We start from the raw sequence: 18,777 nt of genomic DNA on the forward strand, positions 1-18,777 counted from the left end.
GACCCAGTTTCCCCACCAGCCCCCTCCTGGAGTGGGTTCGGGCAGACGCTAGCAGGATGCCAGGAGGACCATTCCCCCAGTCCTTGGAGAAAGGGGTTCGATGCCAGATCATTCAGCCGAAGCCAGGAACAGCAGCCTCCTGCCAGCGGCTGCTCTCTGGAACCCTCCATTCATGCAGATCAGATGGTGCCCGCCCTTTCTCCAACACCTCCCCCCCACCATGGCCCAGCAGGATGTGGCTCTACATATTTTATTCAAATTCATGGTCTTTCACCCAACTAGTCCTTTGCTTTTCCTGTTCTCCCTGCCTGGAACATCCTTCCCACAGCAGATTTTCTTACCCTGGTGAATTTCTGCCAACGCAATAAGGTGCAGGTCTAAAATCTCCCCTCCCAGGATAACCTTGTCTGGGTAGAACCCCTGCTCGCCCAGCCATATCTCTTCCTGTGGTTCAGCCCGCACCCCGCGGGGCGTGGAATGTGTGTCTGTCTCTGTCTTGCCCAGGCTGTGGGCTCCTCACTCAGGGATGGGGCTGGAGTTAAGGTCTCTTGCCATCCTCAGCATCACCCAGCACAGGGCCGAGCACAAGGGTGTCACACTAGAGGGTGGCAAGAGCTGTCTAGCAGATCACTGAACCAAGTCTTTAGCCTGGTATCTGAGGTTTTGTGTAATCTGGCTTGGCAAACTCCTGTTTATGCTTCAAAACCCACCTGCATGCCCCCTCCTCCAAGAAGCCTTCCTTGATGTCCTAGGCAGCATTTTCTGGGAGAGACAGATTTGGAGCACGGGCCTTCTGCGCCCCAGCAAGGACAAAGGAGATTGATATCCCCAAAATCACGGCCTTTTCCACGTCTCTTGCTTTGGCCTCTGGGAGGCAGTGAGGTTCAGGGGTTCCTAGGTTGCATTAGCAGTTAGGAAATGGATTCAGCAGACTTTCCCGAGTAGGAAGCCATCGCTATAGGAAGTCTCTAGATTCCCAAACCAGTGCTCTACATCCCAGCACCAGAGGACCGCGCTCCCCACGCAGCTTGCCGCCTTCCTCCAGCTCTCAGAGAAATTCAATCATTGAACCCGGGCCCTTTAAGAAGCGGGCATGAAGGGACGGGGAAAAATTAAGCCCCGCCCCAGGTGCGGCTGCAGGGCGGGACCTGAAACTATTGCGCATGCGCCGCGCCCACGCGGTTCCGGGTCCCGGGTTTTGGTCCCCAGCGCTGTCGGTTGAGAAACTGAGGCTCAGACAGGGAGCGACCGCCCCCAAACCCGCGGGAAACTTGTTTCCTGTGAAAGGCCTGGCCTCCGGTCGTTGGCAGTTCCCCCGATCCCCACTCCCGATTTTCCCGGCTGGGGGGGGCGGTGATCGAGTCGATACTCAGGACAGGGGCGGGCGAGGGGGCTCGTTCGAGTCCGGAGTGACCCGGTAAGGACGTGCAGGCCAGGCACGTGGCCAAGGCTGCGTCCTCTGTGGCTCAGGTGGCGTCGGGACTCGAACCCAAGCTGAGCCCAGTCCCTGGGAGATCTGTGGACCCGCGATGACCCACTCTTTGGTTTGTCCAGAGACAGTGAGCAGGTAAGAGTCGGGGGTCGGGGGTCCGACAGCGGCAGGGCCCTACGGCTGGCGTCAGCCCAGCTCAGTGGACAGAGCTGGCGGAGGACCCTCCGCGGCGCTGAGAGCTGGGCTCAGCCCCTCTCTCGCCTGGATCCCGGTGCCTCTAGGGTGAGTTCGGTGCTGAACCGCAACACCCGGCAGTTTGGAAAGAAGCACCTGTTCGATCAGGACGAGGAGACGTGCTGGAACTCGGATCAGGTAAGGGGGAAGTAGTGTGAATCAGACTGGAGAGTCCAGGGTACCTTGAGAACTTCGGAGGGTGGGGGGCCTGGCGGGCACAGTCCGGGTGGCCAGGAAAGGAACGTGTGCTGAACGTCCCCCTTTCCCCTCATGCACTGTGTCAATGAGAGAGAGAGGTAGCAGGCTCTTAGCCTAGACTGACGGTGGGCCTCAGTTTCCCTGTCTGCTTCCAGGGCCCCTCTCAGTGGGTGATACTAGAGTTCCCCCAGCGTATCCGTGTCTCTCAGCTTCAAATCCAGTTCCAGGGGGGCTTCTCCAGTCGCCTGGGCCGCCTAGAAGGTACTGGAAGGCCCCGGGAGGAGGTGGGGGTTCCAGGGGGCACCCTGCACACTCACTCACTGTCTGCCTCTTTCTCTGCTGCAGGTTCCCAGGGGAGTGAAGCTCTGAGCAAGATTGTGGATTTCTACCCTGAGGACAACAACTCGCTTCAGATATCCTGCCCTGGCCTTCGCGCCTAGGGTAGCCTGGGCCTCTGAAAGCTTTGGGCTCACCCAGACCTGAGTGGGAACCTTGGTGTGTGACCTTGAACAAGTGACCTCTAGGCCTCCATCGCTTCGTCTGTAAAATGAGGCTGACGACCTCCTGTTTTGTGTGGGAGGCTCAGAGGGGCCCACAGCTTGCACAGGTCACCCAGCACATTGGTGGCATCTAGCTGGGGCTAGAGCCTGGGTCTGGGAAGGGTGGGGGTTGGTGGGTGGGAAACAAAAAGCCCCCTGTTTCCCTTGACTGTCCGTGCTCACACCTTCCCCGTGCCAGCTGCTGAGGTGGACCGGCTGAAAGTGACGTTTGAGGATGCTACTGACTTTTTTGGCCGCATGGTCATCTACCACCTGCGGGTGCTGGGGGAGAAGGTGTGAGATCTCCTCCAGGAAGCCCTCGGGGAAACACAGCAAAGCCCTTCAAGTTCTGCTGCACAGAAGGTTTATTGGTTCCTGTTGGGAAGGGTCCCCTCCCACCGCCTGTCCAAGAGCTGCCTCTGAAGCCAGTTCTGGGTTCCCCCAGCTCTGAGTCGACTGTTTTGTTCCCTGAGTGTCTGAGTTCCCAGCAGGTGGCCTTCACTCGGGGTCGGCGGGCACCAGGTTGCTCTGGAAGAGTTTGAGGATGTGGTTCTCGATCACCTGTTGCACTAGAGGTGGGGCAAGGGAAAAGAGTGGTCGTGAGCTTGAACTGGGGGCTGCAGAGGCACGGGCCAACCTGCACTCTTTCCCCGTGGGGGAGGAACTGGGGCCTCCCAGCCCTGGCACCTGGATGGGGGACCCACTTTATAGACCAGGGAATCCATGCCCCTCCCACAGCAAAGCTGGGAGGACTGAGGTTCCATCCCAGGAAGCTCAACTTCCCATAAGTTTGTAAAAATGCATTTTTGTGTGGCTTTTCAGAGTTATAAAAATATTTCCTACCAAACGATGTTGGTGAACTGTGACTTTTACAAAAAGATGAGAGGGGTGGCAAGGAATGATTTCTATCCCAAATTGAATAAAACTCCAAAGAAAGGAGGGGGATATTTCCCGAGCCCCTAATCCCTCCATGACCCCAGAGAGTCAGTTCTGTTAGGATCTCCCCATTTTATAGATGGGAAAACTGAGGTCCCACTATGAGGGAAGCAGCAGGGAGTCAAACCCACCTGCTCAAAGCCACTTCCCGCCATGGAGAGGGTTGGCCTCCGTGCCCAGCTCCCTGTGGCCCAGCTGCCTCCCTCTCGGGATCCTCACCCTGCGAGGCCTCTGAAGGCACTGTTCCTCCCACCTGGATGCCCTGCTGGTCCCCCAGAAGCCCTCCTTGACCCTCCCACCCCCCAACATCCTAAGGCTGAGCTGGGGCCTCCTTTGGGCCTCTCACGGCCCTAGTCAGTGACACACACTGGCCTCCCTACCCCAGCCCATGGGTAGCCCCGAAAGCCAGGACTGGGACATGTCCAGGCCAGGTACGTAGTGGCGCTTAACGCTGGCTAACATGAACACTCTTGCTGCCAGCATCTGCCAACTGAAGGGCATGTCCCATGTACCCCCTTGTGGTCCCCTGCTTGTGGCACCCAATTGCTGCTCCATGGGGCGCAGGCCGACCTTTCCGGTGTCCCAAGGCCACAGCAAGGTCCATCGGGGTGTAGCCTGAGTCGGCTTCAGTGGTGAGGTCGGCACCTCGGGCTGCAAAGCAGATTAGGTGGTGGAGCGGGGGACAGGAGCCCAGAATGGGACCTGGGGACTTGGGAGATCCAGTAACCTCACCCCTCACGATGCAGCCATGGGCCTGCCCTTTGCCCATGTGGCCTTGGACAAGAGCCCAACCCCTCCAAGGCTCAGTCTCCTCTGAAGACTGTGGCTCCAGGGTCCCTGAGGCATGGAGAGTGGAGGTGTTCAACTCCTTGGCCAGACCCCTATGCTGTCCTACCATTTGCTGTCCCCAGATCCCCGCTCTGAGAGCAGCAGGTAGTCACCACCCAGCTCGGGAACAGTACAAGCAGAGCCCAGCCCCCTCCCTGCCCTCGGGACTCCTGCAGGGCCAGCTGGGGCCCCCGGGGCTAGTCTCTAACCCCACTCACCCAGCAAAGCCTCAACGCACTTCACGTGGTTCCCACGCACAGCATACAGCAGGGGCGTCCCTCCGTTCTGTTGGGGGTGGGGACAAGGGAAACTCAGCGGTTTATCTTTCCCCAGTTCTCACAATGCACCTCACTCTCTGGCCTCCAATTTAATGTGGTTCCTCCTCCTGCTCATCACCTCGCCAGTCTGTCTTGTACTTTGAGTATCAAGCTTAGACACCCCTTCATCCAGCAAGCCCTTCCTGACCTTCCCTGGCCACTTTTGGGTGCTTGCAGCTGCCTGTGCGCCTGCCATCACAACATATTCACTGTATCTCATCTGCCTGTTTCCATGTCTGCCTCCCCCAAACTGGGAGCCTTGTGAGGCTTGGGAACGGGTCTGACTTGAGTTCCCAGCACCCAGAGCAGGCCTGGTACCCTGCCAGCACTTGATAAATGTTTTGTGTTTGTTTTATTTTTTTTAGTTTTTTATTTTTTGAGACAGAGTCTCCCTCTGTTGCCCGGGCTAGAGTGAGTGCCGTGGCGTCATCCTAGCTCATAGCAACCTCAAACTCCTGGGCTCAAGCGATCCTTCTGCCTCAGCCTCCCGAGTAGCTGGGACTACAGGCATGCGCCACCATGCCTGGCTAATTTTTTCTATATATTTTTAGTTGTCCGATTAATTTCTTTCGATTTTTTAGTAGAGATGGGGTCTCGCTCTTGCTCAGGCTGGTTTCGAACTCCTGAGCTCAAACAATCCACCCACCTCAGCCTCCCAGAGTGCTAGGATTACAGGCATGAGCCACCATGCCCGGCCTGTTTGTTTCATTTTTAATTTTTTTTTTTTTAAGAGACAGTCTCACTGTGTTGCCCGGGCTGGAGTGCAGTGGCATGATCATAGCTCACTGCAGCCTTGAACTCGAGCTCAAACAATCTTGCCTCAGCCTCCTGAGTAGCTGGGACTACAGGCGCGCACCACCACGCAAGCTAATTTTTTTATTTTTATGTAGAGATGGGTTCTCACTATATTGCCCAGGCTGGCCTTGAACTCCTGGTCTTGAGATCCTCCCACCTCAGCCTCCCAAAGTGCTGGGATTACAGGTATGAGCCACCGTGCCCGCCTTGATAAATGTTTGAGGGCAGGAATGGAGGCAAAGAGGCCGTGAGGTGCCTGCGGTGGGTGGTGCCTCACCCAGTCATAGATGTTGATGTCCACGTCGCGCTCAAGCAACAGCGCCACAATGTCTGTGTAGCCACCCGTGCTGGCCAGTGACAGGGCGCTCTCCCGCTCCTTGGCCAGGATGTGGGGGTCGGCACCCTGGTGGAGAGAGGGGGACAGTGACAAGAGGGGTAGGGGCATCCCCAGGAATTCTGGGGTCCCCACAGCAGCTTCATCTTACAGACAAGTAACCAGCAGACACAGCTGAGACCCCAGCCCACCTGCGAGCCCCCAGGAAGCCCCCAGGTGGGCCGGGACGCACCCATTCAAGCAGGAAGCGGACGGTCTCGATCTCTCCAAAGGCAGAGGCCCAGATGAGTGGGGTGAAGCCACGCTCGTCCGGCTTGTTGATGAGGTTGTCTCCTGGCAGGAGGGAGGTGGTACCACGAGGATGCACCCTGCCCTCTCCCCAGCGCCACCAGCGCGCGGTAGGACGTGGGGTCAGACATGCAGGGAAGCACACGTGTGGGTGGTCACGTGGACATGCTCATGCTCACACAAACACACTGTGCGCGGGCACAGGGCGCCCACACGCACACACCAGGTAGGCACAGACACGCCAGCACACGCGTGTGGACACGCACCTTTCCTCAGATGCTCTTTCAGCTGGCTCAGCTCCCCCTGGGCCGCGAGCTGGTGGATGGACAGGGCTGCAGGCCGGAGAGAAGCAGAGTCCTCACCCGCCCCATCTCCTCTCTGTGCCTCAGTTTACCCTCTGCCCACAATGGTTCCTCTCAGCCCATCCCATCCTGCTAACCCTCTCGCCACTGGGGACCCACTCACAGTCTAGGGTGGCCGGCAGGGCCGACACCTCATTCCCCCGCTGCCGGTTGGTGAGGGTTGTAGAGTGCTTCAGGGCGCTGCCTGCTGGGACAGAGAGGAGGGGCCTCAGTTTCCCCAGTGTATGTCTCTGGGGCTTTGACCCTTGGGGCTCGGAGCTACCACAGACCGTGCCTGAGACCCCGCCATTCACTCGCTGTTCTCCCTCGGAGACCCAGGGTGCATCCTTCCCCTCCACGCTGCGCAATGTCCCGGCAAACGAGACAGAGGCTTTGCCCTCAAGGGAGCCCAAGCGGCTGCTTCAGATACAGAAACGGAATAAAACCTCAAGCTGAAATAAGGGCTCCAAAGAATTAAAAATGCAGGTAGAAGACATTAAAAAGAGAGTGAGTCCATTTTAGACAAGCTGGTCGGGAAAGGGCCTCCTGGAGGTGACACCTTTGAGATCTCGGCAAGTCAAAGCAATCAGCTGTAGGAAGAGGTGTGGAAGGAACATTCCAGACAGAAGGAATGGCAGGAACAAAGGTCCTGGGATAGGACTGAATTAGACAGGTTCTAAGACTTCAGTCAAAAATAAATCCTCAGTTCCTCAATAAGTCAAACATAGGATTGCCACGTGACCCAGCAATTTCACTCCTAGGTATAATATCTGTCCCCAAAGAATTGAAAACACGTGTGCAGACAAAAACTTGTACAGGAATGTCCACAGAAGTATCACCCACAATAGCCAAAAAGGCAACGTCTAGCAAAGCATAAATGGATAAACAAAACACAGTCCACCCATACTGCAGAATGGTATGCAGCCTTAAAAAGGCATGGAGCACTGCCACCTGCTACGGCGTGGATGAGCCCTGAAAACATCACGCTAAGAAGCCGGTCACGAAAGGCCACATAGTGTACGACTCTATACGAAATGTCCAGAATAGATAAATCCATAGAGACAGAAAGCAGAGTAGTTGCTAGGGATTGGAGGGAGAGGGGAATGGGTGCGGAGTTTCCTTTTGGGGTGATGAAAATATTCTAGATAGAGGTGGTGGTTATGCAACACTGTGAATGTACTTACTGACACTGAATTGTACTGCAGTTCTGGTTTAAATGGTAAATGCTACGTTATGTGTACCATACCACAATACAAAAATGTACAAAGTTGTGAAAAACAACCCTTGTTGGGTAGAGGGAAGACATGTCCTAGGTAGAGGATCATAAAGACAGAGGTGTCATCTGACATTCCACCAGCATCGAATCCCAAAGGGCCAATCCCCGAGGAGGTACCCTACTCTGCAGTGAGGAGACACTGGCGTCTGGTTCAGGATTCTCAGGCTCCGGGGTGCAAGGGAAGAGACTGAGGACCACAGTCTCTGAGCCATCTGGGGCTTCATCCCCGGGGTCTTCGGGGTCCCCAAGTTCTGAGGCAGGGGGCTGCTCGGTCAGGATGAGGTCCTCTGCAGGTTGAGTGGGCTCCATGGGGGAAGCTGTTGGACGTACCAGAAGGGAAAAGATGACAATAATTATCAACAGCTGTTACTAAGTAGACACTGACTGCATACCTGGCCTTGCACTATGAGGGTGGGTAAACTGAGGCTCGGGTTAATTGCCAGAGCCAGGAAATTAAAACCAGAGTCCAACTGCTTTTTAGGCCTATTCTTCCCCACCACCAAGGCAAATGCAACACGCAATGCTTAAAAGCCCCGCTCTTGGGTCAGCTGTCTGGGTTTGAATACCCCCACGCATAGGCTGTGAGAATTCAGGTGTGCGACGACAACCTCTGAGCCTCAGCTTCCTCCTCAGTAAAATGGGGAAATGAGGCCCAAAACAAATCATGTCTGTAAGTAGCTTAGCAGGGGCCTGGTAAGGGCAGAGCTCAATAAGCAGTCGCTGTACTTATTTGGGAGGGGGAGTCCCCAAGATGAGTGCGGGCTCAACAAAGATGCAATTGGTCCCAGGCCCACCCGCGCCTCCCAAACCGATCCAGGGTCCACTCACCTCCCTCACCTCCCCAGGAGTCTCCTCTGTCCCCCCGCGCCGCAAGCCCAGTTTCCCCAAAACTTGGGGTCCCAATTCACAAAGTTTCCTCTTCCAAAGGATATAATGGGGAGCAGGCTGGAGACTAGACCCTCAGCGCCCTATCTTCCTCTGCCGGGACAGGGAGCAACTTGATATGCGACCGCTAACCTCGACCCCAGAGCTCCCCCACTGCGCCTGCGCACCTCCGCCCCCCCAAAAATGCGGAAGGGCCCGAGCAGTAAGAGCTGCTTCTGGCCCTTTAAGACTCGGGGGGGGCGTGGCTTCCGCTGGGGCCGTAGCACCAGGATTGCGCCTGCGCGTTCTTTGCCCCTCAGCTCCGGAGGCAATGGGCGGGGCCTCAAAGGACTCAGAATTTCACTGCTCCCGTGTCCCTTCACCGCCCCCCGGCTCCGCCCATAGGTTTTTCCAGCGGGAGCCAATGGGTTCCCGCCCCGGAAGGATGGGCGGGGCTCTCTAGCAGGGGGGCGGAAGGAAGTGGGCGGGGCCTCCAGAGTTTAAAGGGGCGAAGAGCCGTTGCCAACCGGTTCCATAACGATGTCCCTTCTACGGTCCCAAAGGTTTATAAGCGTGTGGAGGGATTTGGTGGTGGCAGGGGACTAAAGGAGGGCGTTTATGCGGCCCGAAGTGGGCAGTGTGTAGAATGTTCCCCCAACTCGTCTGCTCCAGGAAAAGGGGGTTCGGGAAGCCAGGGAGTCCTTGAGTGTCCGCCTGGGTGTTCCCCTGGAGCCTCAGGGGGCTCTCCGCCCCGTCCTCACCCGCCCCCGGGTGTGCCTCCTTCCTCTTTCTCTCCCTCTCCCACTTACAGCCCGTCTCCTGTCCCGGGAGACGGAGGAGCGGGGTGAGCAGGCCAACTGCCACCGGAACTGGAGTCGTCCGGCGTGCGGCTTCCGCAGGGAAGGCTTGGGCAGCGGTCCCAGGTCCGGACTTCCGGGTTCGGTCCTCTGGTTCCGTGGGCCGCAGTCATTATGGATGAACCAGAGATGCAGCTCAAGGGAAAGAAAGGTGGTGCAGGTTCTCAGGCGGGACAAAGGGGACCGGGAACTCGCGAAGGGGCGCCTTGATAAAGGGTGGGAGTGGCAAAGGCGCGGAGGGAGCGTGCGGGGAGCTGTGATTAGTTTTGAAACCTTTACAACGTCTCGGTGCCTGGTTTTGTCGTCTGTAAAATGAGGAGTATGATACACCCCTGGATTGTCTTAATAATCTGGCCTGGCGCGGTGGCTCACCTGTCATCCCGGCACTTTGGGAGGCTGAAGGGGAGGATCTCTTGGGCCCAGGAGTTCCAAGCTGCAGTGAGCTATGATCGCGCCACTGCACTCGAGCCAGGGCGACAGAGTGAGACCCTCCCTGTTTCTTAAAAAAACAAAAACCATAACCTGATTTTTATAACACATTGGAAGAATGCGTGGGGTGTTGTAATTGCTGTTCGTGGTGTCTCCTTATTTCTTTAGGTATTTACGCATTTGTATGTTTCCATTGACTTATCAAATATAATTACCCCTCCCTATCCGCGGGTTCCGAATGGGTGGATTCAACCCAGCGCGGATGGAAAAATTCGGGAAAAGAATTCCACAAAATTGCAAAAAGCAAAACTTAAATTTCCGTCCACCAAGTACTACTTTGAATCTGGAGAACGAAGTGACCTGCAAGCCTTATATTAGGCATTACAGACACAAGTAAATCTAGAGATGGTTTAAAGTATGCAAATGCTGTGCCGTTTTATATAAGGTGCTTGAGCTTCCTTGGATTTGCTTATTGCGGGGGGGGGGGGGTAGGGGGTGTCTGGGAGCCAATCTCTCACAGGTACGCAGGGATGATTGTATTTAGAAATCAAATAACTATTAATACAAATTTCTAAATGCCACAAACTATTTTTGAATTATAATTGTTTTTTGTTATTTTATTACACAAATTACTTCCAGGTAATTATTTAGAAAGCACAAGTACAATTAATTCCTCCTCCTTCATAACCACACTGTGAGGTATAAACTATTATATTACTATGCTCATTTTCAAAACAAGGAGGCTTGTTTTGTAGAGTAAGAGATCACAGTTCTGGGGTGGCAGGCTGGGCTCTGCTCACTTGGGGCACAGTGGTGAGATGACAGACTCGTGTGCAGCCTCCCTTGACTCTCAGACACTCCTCGCTTCTCTCTCCTCAGCAGTCACCCTGGGCCATAGCATTGGATCCACCTCTGTAGCAAACCCCAAGGTGGGTGCTGTTACCATTCCCTTTTTTATTTTTCTTTCTCTTTCTTTTTTTGAGACAAGGTCTAGCTTTGTTGCCTGGGCTATAGTGCAACAGCTTCATCATAGCTCACTGCAGCCTCGAACTCCTGGGTTCAAGTGATCCTCTTGCCTCAGCCTCCCAAGTAGCTGGGACTACAGGTGTGCACCACCATGCCCAGGTCTTTTTTTATTTTTTAAGAGATGAGGTCTTGCTGTTGTCCCAGGCTGGTCTTGAACTCCTGGCCTCAAAGGATCCTCCCACCTCAGTCTCCCAAAGTGCTACGATCACAGGCATGAGCCACTGCGCCTGGCCCTCGTTTCTTCAAATGAGGAAGCTGAAGCTCAGAATTCCATGCCTTCATGTATCCAAGCTTTAAGTTTTTTTTCTGGAAACATGTAACGTAACCTAATAAATTATAACAGATATAAGAGAATTAAAAAAAAAATGCTGAGGTCCTGAATGAGGCGGACATCTGATTAAGCTTGTTAGTCAAGGAAGGTCTTGCCCAGGAGATGACATTTGAGCTGAGACATGAGGAATGAGGAGGAGCCTGTGGGAGAAGGATGTCTCAGGGCAAGGAACAGCGGGTGCCAAGGCCCTGAGGTGGCAAAGTATTCGGAGCTAGGTATTTAAAGTGAAGTTGATTAAAATTGGGTAAAATTAAAAATTGTGTTCCTCAGTCACATTAGCCACATTTCAAGTGTTTGGTAGCCATGTGCATGCCCACAGTCCCAGCTGCTTGGGAGGCTGAGGCAGGAGGATCACTTGAGCCCAGGAGTTGAGTCCAGTCTGGACAACATAGTGAGACCCCAACTCTTAAAAAAAAAAGTTTATAGACTATTTCCATCATCTCAGAAAGTTCTTTTGGACAGTGCTGGGAGAGTCCAAGGCATAGCCAGGGGTGGAAGGCAAGGAGGGCAGGAGGTCAACAGCAGCCAGAACACGCAGGGCCCTGTGGGCTGCGGTAAGACAGATTTTATCCTCTGGCAGGTGGGAGGGCTTCGAGTAAGGGAGGGACATATCTGGCTTCAGCCGGGTCCTGCAGGGGAGCTCACAGGGAGGAGTTACACCTCCAGGTGGTTCCAGTATGCAGCAAGGGCCGCAGGCTTTCATGTCACTCATCGGCCATCCCATCCAGGGATGTAAACTTCCAGGCACTTTGGGGTCCCGTGGCACTCTCTGAACAGGAGTCTCAGGTGTGCTCACTGGGGTGAAAGGAATGCAAGGGGGTCCCAGTGGGCAGCAGGAGTGGATCTGGGAGGGGAAAGATCAAGAATTCACTGGAAGGGTTAATGTCCTCTCGAGTGAGGCCCTGCTGTGACCATGTCCTCTAGCCCATCACGCACTGTGGGTGACCCAGCTGCTGGGAAGGACGCTGGACACTCCTCTCTGCTCTGGCTAAGCTCACAGTCGAGCAATCAGGAGGCTGATGCTTTGTCTCCTTGTCCCCCCACCCCCGGCCCCTGCTCCACCGCCTGTTGACCCTGGACCCAGTCACGGACAAGTTCACCGAGAGCGTCTATGTCCTGGCCAACGAGCCATCCGTGGCCCTGTACCGGCTGCAGGAGCACGTGCGCCGCTCCCTGCCCGAGCTGGCCCAACACAAGGTGAGCTGGCGCCTGCCGCGTGGAGCAAGGGCTGCCTGGCAGGAGTGAAGGCCGGGACACCAGGAAGGGGGCATGTGGTGGCTGAGCCAGGTTGGGGGCCGTAGTGGACAGATCTGGGCAGATTTTGAAGGAGACAGTAAGATCTGTAGTAGTTACGACTTGCATGTTGAGGAGGTAGCCGTGTGACCCTCTGAAGGAAGGGCATGCGGGTGGAGGGAACAGCCAGCGCAGATGCCCCGGGGCATGTTGGCCAGGTGATCACAGAAAGCCCAGACCTTAGAGGGAAGGGAGTTCAGGAGGAAAGGTCTTGGTAGCCACCATGAGGACTCAGGAGAGCCCCACTAAGAGAGCCGGGAGGAGGGCCCTCCAGGCGGCAGCCTCCCCTGCTAAATGTCCCCCCAACCCCCGCAGGCCGACATGCAGCGGTGGGAGGAGCAGAGCCAGGGAGCCATCTACACCGTGGAGTATGCCTGCAGGTGAGGGCCTCGACCTCCTGCTCCCGCTCCGGCGCCCTGCATGTCTCTGGCCTCCTAGGCGTTCATCCTGAACCTACCTGAGGAGAAGCGTGTGGGCCAAATCTTGACCCACCTGGCCGGTGCCTCAGGCGAGCCCCTTCCCTGGGCTGAGCCCCTCCCTGTCCGTCACTGGAGAGAGTGAAAGGATTCTGGGAGGTGCCACCCAGGTGGGGAGCCAGTGCCTCTAGGGGCCAGCATTTCTTTGCCATAGCTGGGACCACGGATGGGCTGGTAGGGTGGGTGGCAGCTAGAGGGGAGAGCCAAAGCGCAAATATGGGCGTTTATTTTTTGTTTTGTTTGACTTTCTCTAAATCTTCAGGTTACAAAGAGGAGATGGCTTCTCTGGCTGTTTTCTTTTTTTAATTTATTTTTATTTTATTTGTTTTTGTTTTTTTTTTGAGACAGGGCCTCAATCTGTTGGCCAAGCTAGAGCGCAGTGGCATCATGGTTGCTCACAGCAACTTCAAACTCCCAGGCTCAAGCGATCCTGCTGCCTCAGCTTCCCAAGTAGCTGGGGCTACAGGCGCAGCTAATTTTTCTGTTTATTGTAGAGACAGTGTGTCGCTGTGTTGCCCAGGGTGGTCTCGAACTCCTGGCCTCAAGCAGTCCTCCCACCTCAGCCTGAGTAACTGAAATTACAGGCGTGCACCACCATGCCTGACCAAGATAATTGTTTTCTTTTTTTCTTTTTTTTTTACTCCTTTCACCATCATTCCCAAAATATTTTTGAGGCCAGCTTTACATGCTTATACCTACTGAAACTTTAGATGTTTCAGTAGCGGTGAAATGAAAGTTACATCTTGCCATTGTGTGCTCTGTTGCATAGATGTCATCTAGGCGTAATAGATGTCATCTAGGCGTAGCAGGGAAATCTAAAATTTAAGCCGATGGAATCACCAAGGTGCCCGCCAAATTCTGGCCGAGGTCCCCTCTGGTGCCAGAGTGCAGGGACGCACCACGGGCCCGGGGAGCTGACCTGGCCCCTCCTCCCGTTTCAGCGCCGTGAAGAACCTGGTGGACAGCAGCGTCTACTTCCGCAGCGTCGAGGGTCTGCTCAAACAGGCCATCAGCATCCGGGACCACATGAATGCCACCGCTCAGGGCCACAGGTAGCTCCTGAGATGGCCCACCCCCGCTGCCAGGACCCGCTGCTTCTCGCTTGTTGAAAACTCCCTTTCCTTGTCTCATGATGTCTGGTGACTTCCTCTTGTCCTTTGGCATCTGTAGCTGGAGAGTTCAGTCACGCAGCACCCAGATCCCGAACGCTGCTGTGTGCCCGGCCCTGGGCTGGGTGCTGGGGACACGGTGGTGACTGAGACAGGCAGGCTCAGGGAGACACAGCAACCAGGTAAACACACAACAGACGAGAGCCTTTCCGAGGTGCTGCAAAGGAAGCAGAGGGGTGTGGGGCCTCTCTGAGGAGGTGGCCTGAACGACCTGCAGACAGATCAGGGGACAGAGTTCCAGGTGGCGGAGTGGCAAGGGCCTAGGCCCTGGGCTCATTAAAGGAATGCCAGTGTGGCTGGAATGGGCACACGGGCAAGGAGAAGAAATGGGGCAAGGGAGGCGGGCAGGGGCCTCTCTCCACCCTGTCCCAGGGCCTCGAGCCTCGAGAGCAGAGGAAGGGTTTGAGCCGAGGACCAGATGATCTGGGAATGAAAAACACGTACAGTCCTTGCACACTGGGGAGAGAGTTTTTGGAGAAGTAGCTCTTCTGTTTGTTTCTTGTTTTCATTATAACTTAATAAACATGCATATGAACATACACGCACATGCTGTAAGCCGTAAGGTCACCTTGGGATGCGTCTGGCTCCCACAGGTTGGCATGCCTGTCCCCCACCAGGCATTTAGAAAGAAGAAAACATCTGTGTTGCTGTTTCTGATAACTAAGACGGAGAATTGTTGAAAACAAAAAGGCCTCGAGCATGTGTAAGAATGGGCGTGTAGCAGTCTCCAAGGGTGGCACGACGGGTTTATCTGGGCTCTCTTGCATCTGAGGAGGAGAGGCATTTGGGTGCTCTGCCAGCGGTCGGTGGTTGGCAATTGGGACTAAAATTCACTCAAAAGCCCCACCTCTTACTGTCAACTCATGGTTTCCAAAGTGCTTTCCAACGCCTTGCTTGTGCCTGCTGTTGCGAAAATGCAACTCACTTCTGGAAGACAGTAGTAGCAGCTCACAGCGCTGCTGACACCTCTCTTTGCAAGTCCTGTCGGTTTGAGGCACCCAGTCCTGTGTCAGTGAGTCCCAGCCATGGCCTCTGAAGTGGGTGGCTGGTGCCATTTTTAAAGAGCGTGCCCTGAAGTCTAAGGCCACAGGGGACCAGAGTGTGACCCAAACCTGCACTCTCGCCAGCTGAGAAGGCCACGTGGCCTCTGACCCGGGCCTCATGGAAGCTGCACGTGTTTTGTTCCAGCCCCGAGGAACCACCCCCGCCCTCCTCAGCCTGATCCCAGAAGAGACTTGGGGCCCTCTCTGCCTCCCCCAACCCAGGTCAGTGCCGAGGGTAGCCGTGAGCCTCTCTCTGCTCTGAACTAACCTGCCCGCTTGGCATCCAAGCAGGGACCTGCTTGTCTAACCACTTGGACTTTCTCACTGGATCTGTAGGATGGTTTTGGGTGTGGGAGGACAGGAGGGGTATCTGCAGCCCCAGAGTGGCCCACTCTGTGTTCTCTGCTGCTTGGGGACCTTGTCAGCCATCTCCCTCTCTCTCCACCTTCTTCCTGCCTCTTATCCAGGCCTCAAGCCCCGTCCCAGTCCCAGGATTCCCTATGCCCAAGACTCAAGAGAAGGGGGCTCAACATTTCCCCTGTCCCACCACATGCCAGCAGCCTGCTTTACCCAAACTGATTCTCACACAGAGCCCAGCATGACAGTTACCCACCCAACTCGGTAATGCCCCCTCCACTGCTTACCTGCTGTGTGACCCTGGCAAGTTCCTTCCCTCCTCTGGTCCCTTTGTTGCCCTTCTGTAAAGATGGCTCATCAGGTGACAGAGAGGGCACAGGGTACAGTGACGGATATACATTGTAGCCGTCAGCTATTGCTGCATGACAAACTACCCCAAACTTAGTGGTTTACAGCCCCAATAATTTACCTACTTATGATCCTGCAGTTTGGGCTAGGCTCAGCTGGGCGGTTCTTCTGCTCTCATCTGGGGGTCTCTCATGTGGCCCTCATTGGAACTCAGCTGCAGCTCAGAGGGGGCCTCACTCACAGGTCTGGTCCTTGACTGGTACTATCGGCAGCAAAGTTGGGGGATGGTGGGGGTCAGGTTCTCCCTGCAGCCTCTCCAGCAGGGCAGTACCCAGGCAAACTGCTCACCCAGCCTCTGCTTCCTTCACATGTGCCGGTGTCCCGCTGGGGAGGTCAGTCACGTGGCCAGGCTCAGGACCATATGAGAGAGGACTGTGCAAGGGTGGCATGAAGCCCAGACCATGTGGCTGAGCACTCATGGAGGGCATGGCACCAGGAAGCTCTGATGCATGGGTAGTCTGTGCCCGTGAAGGGCAGGTGCAGGACGGTACAAAGTGCCCGGGGACTTTATGGAGCCCCTGTCCATTTGCCAGGTGCTGTGCTTGTCCCCTGTGCCATGGAGGCCCTCTCCAAGGTCATGGGGAGGTAGGTACAGATGTGGCCCCACAGCCCCTCAGAGCTGTAGCCCCCAGGGCCAAGAGGCAGCAGAGTTCACGTGTGTCCAGTCAGCACTTACTAGGCACCACAATCAGTCAGTGAGCACTTATTAGGCACCTCAGGCAGTGAGCATTTATCAGGCACCATAGTTAGTGCTTACTGAGCACCACAGTCAGTGAACACTTACTGACCACTGCCCTCAGTCAGCGAGCACTTATTGGGCACCACAGTCAGTCAGTTGGCGAGCACTTCCTGAGCACCTCCTCATCCCAGGCTTAGCTCTGAGTGTGGGCATGGTCAGGAGTCCCACAGGCTGAGGGGTGGCCTGGGGGCCATCTAGGGGGCCTGAAGCAGGAAGGGCTGCCCCAGGGGTTGGCAGCCCAGCCCTATGCCCCACACCAGCCTTGGGCCTACCCGCCATCACACCCTCCACACCCCAGTCCTTCCCACTCGTCCCTCAAAGACACTGCCCCTCTGCCCTCCCCACTCCCTTGCGCCATCTGCTGTCCCCTCCTCTGCTGTGCCTGTCAAATGCTCCTGACCCCACCTGTGTCCCTACAGACCCCTCTCCTCTCCCCAGAGCCACTGCCTCACCACCTTACTCAGGGCCTCCCACCCCCACCTTTCTGCAAAGCTGCTCCCCTCAGGGTCACCGCCGACCTTCACTGGTCAAGTTGTCACCTGCCTCTCCAGTCCCAGGACCCTAAACACTACCCTGTTTTACAGAAGAGGAAACCGAGGCTCAGAGAGGTGAGGCAGCCAGCCTGGGGTCACCACCCATGCCCAGAAGCACCAGGATCCCCACCCAGACCCTCCGACCCCCAAGCTTCACTCTGTCCTTGGCCCAGCCGGGCTTCTCCCTCGGCTACCACTTCAGCCCCTGGGTCCATGCCTCAGACCACACCCTGACTCTGGCCCCCAGCCTGACCAAAGTGGGCCCTTGGACACAGCCTCGTGGGCCCCACACAGGCTGAAGAAAGAGCAAGCGTGACTAGCACCTTTCTTCTGCTCCTGCCTGGAGCTTCCACGCCCAGCTGCGAATGTTCCCAGACACGGCTTTGCTGCTCCTGGACTCTTACCTAACCCCCATCAGCCACGGACATGGCCCCTTGAACCAATAACTGCCACCTCCATAATCCTGATCGTGCACCCACTGTATGCCCAGCGCTGTGCTGGAGGCTGCGTGAGGATAATCTCATTTCATCCTCAGACAGCCCGGTAAGGCAGGTCTCACCCCCAAACACAGATGGGAAAAGAGAGGCTCCCAGAGGGGACGTGACTTGCACCAGGTCTCACAGCAAGAGAAAAGGAGACCCTGACCTAGTTTGGCCCCAGCCCTGCCTCTGACGTGCTGTGTGATGTGGGGCCTGGTGCTAGCCCTCTCTGGTTCTCCCTTTCTCCGTCTGGACTGGACCTTCTCTATGGGATGAGGTAGACACGCTCAGACCTGCCTGCCCAACCTGTGTTCCGCTTCAAGCAGCAACTTCCGCTCCAGACCCTGACCATATGGAGAGTCCACCCCTAGCTCCAGGGGTGGACATGGGACCATGACCTGGCCAGTCAGAGCCCTCCATCTCCCAGATCACAGTGATTGATTGGAGATGGGCATATGACCCAATGAGAGGGCTTCCCTGGGAATTTTGCCGGAAGCATGAAGAAGGAAGTGTCTTCTTGCCCAAGTGGTTGAGTGGAGTGGCTGGAAGGTGCGTCACCTGACAACATTGCGTGCGGCCCTGGCCCCAGCTGTACCTGACACTAGCCAATTTCAATTCTTCAGTTTCATGAGCCCCTGAATTACCATTTTTGTCAAAACTTGCTTTGAATGTATTTCTGCAGCCGCGTGCAGAAGAGCCTGCACTTGTGCCTGTGAATTCCAAGCCTGGGTGGTCACGTGTCCACAGTTCGTACACCTCCGAGTGCCAACGCAGTGTTAGCCCCAGAGTCCTTTGTTCCAGTAAAATGTATGAGAAAGAGCAGAATGGAGTTGTTCAGGGTATAGCTAGGATGGGTCTCGGGCCCACCACTCTGGGAGGATCCCCCAGCTTGATGCTACAGGGTTGTTGTGGGAGGAGGGGTGTCAAGGGAAGGCCCTAGGGGAAGCAGAGGGGGTCCTCTCTGTGGGCCAGGGGGATGCTCTAATGACCCGTGGGACAAACAGGCAGCTACGTGAGATCATCATACATATCCCAGCAGCTGCCTTGGGCAACTGGGGAGCTGAGAGCTAATGCGGCACAGTTGTGGGGTGCCCCAGATCTTTCTGGGGCTTCATGTCGCCCTGGATGCGACCTCAGCCAGCGGCTAATAGCCGTCTCCTTTTAAAGGAGTCTGAACAGGACTCTGGGCTGTCAGAAGCCTCGCCACCCAGATCCCGAGGGCTCGCGGGTGCTGGTTAATTTGCATGTCATCTGC

The 18,777-nt window shown here is 55.7% G+C and overlaps 3 protein-coding genes across 7 annotated transcripts; 2 read left to right on the top strand and 1 right to left on the bottom strand.

Moving 5' to 3' along the window:
- Positions 1 to 1,191: 1,191 nt before the first annotated feature.
- On the top strand, positions 1,192 to 3,249 carry NR2C2AP (nuclear receptor 2C2-associated protein). The gene is made up of 5 exons (XM_012654105.1): positions 1,192 to 1,567; positions 1,714 to 1,804; positions 2,020 to 2,125; positions 2,210 to 2,277; positions 2,587 to 3,249. Exons 1-5 carry the CDS (start codon positions 1,530 to 1,532, stop codon positions 2,701 to 2,703), a joined length of 420 nt encoding a protein of 139 aa, XP_012509559.1. The 5' UTR covers positions 1,192 to 1,529; the 3' UTR covers positions 2,704 to 3,249.
- On the bottom strand, positions 2,756 to 8,533 carry RFXANK (regulatory factor X-associated ankyrin-containing protein). Of its 4 annotated transcripts, none has more exons than XM_012654102.1 (10): positions 8,347 to 8,533; positions 7,641 to 7,847; positions 6,367 to 6,447; positions 6,168 to 6,233; positions 5,846 to 5,946; positions 5,557 to 5,682; positions 4,386 to 4,452; positions 4,072 to 4,176; positions 3,910 to 3,990; positions 2,756 to 2,972 (listed from the first exon to the last, which is right to left on the bottom strand). In XM_012654102.1, exons 2-10 carry the CDS (start codon positions 7,825 to 7,827, stop codon positions 2,902 to 2,904), a joined length of 885 nt encoding a protein of 294 aa, XP_012509556.1. In that variant the 5' UTR covers positions 7,828 to 7,847; positions 8,347 to 8,533; the 3' UTR covers positions 2,756 to 2,901. The 4 variants fall into 4 exon arrangements, with proteins under 4 accessions (XP_012509556.1, XP_012509555.1, XP_012509558.1 ...); XM_012654101.1 differs by having other exon boundaries at positions 6,367 to 6,450; XM_012654104.1 differs by lacking the exon at positions 4,072 to 4,176.
- A 556-nt stretch (positions 8,534 to 9,089) lies between these two features.
- MEF2BNB (MEF2B neighbor) lies at positions 9,090 to 18,317 on the top strand. 2 transcript variants are annotated; one of them, XM_012654140.1, is made up of 6 exons: positions 9,090 to 9,390; positions 12,110 to 12,222; positions 12,634 to 12,698; positions 13,736 to 13,846; positions 15,152 to 15,228; positions 17,095 to 18,317. In XM_012654140.1, exons 1-5 carry the CDS (start codon positions 9,354 to 9,356, stop codon positions 15,183 to 15,185), a joined length of 360 nt encoding a protein of 119 aa, XP_012509594.1. In that variant the 5' UTR covers positions 9,090 to 9,353; the 3' UTR covers positions 15,186 to 15,228; positions 17,095 to 18,317. The 2 variants fall into 2 exon arrangements, with proteins under 2 accessions (XP_012509594.1, XP_012509595.1); XM_012654141.1 differs by lacking the exon at positions 17,095 to 18,317 and adding an exon at positions 15,474 to 15,538.
- Positions 18,318 to 18,777: the final 460 nt, after the last annotated feature.

The sequence above is a fragment of the Propithecus coquereli genome, unplaced genomic scaffold (assembly GCF_000956105.1).
Source record: "Propithecus coquereli isolate 6110/MARCELLA unplaced genomic scaffold, Pcoq_1.0 Scaffold438, whole genome shotgun sequence".
NCBI classification, from domain to species: Eukaryota; Metazoa; Chordata; class Mammalia; order Primates; family Indriidae; genus Propithecus; species Propithecus coquereli.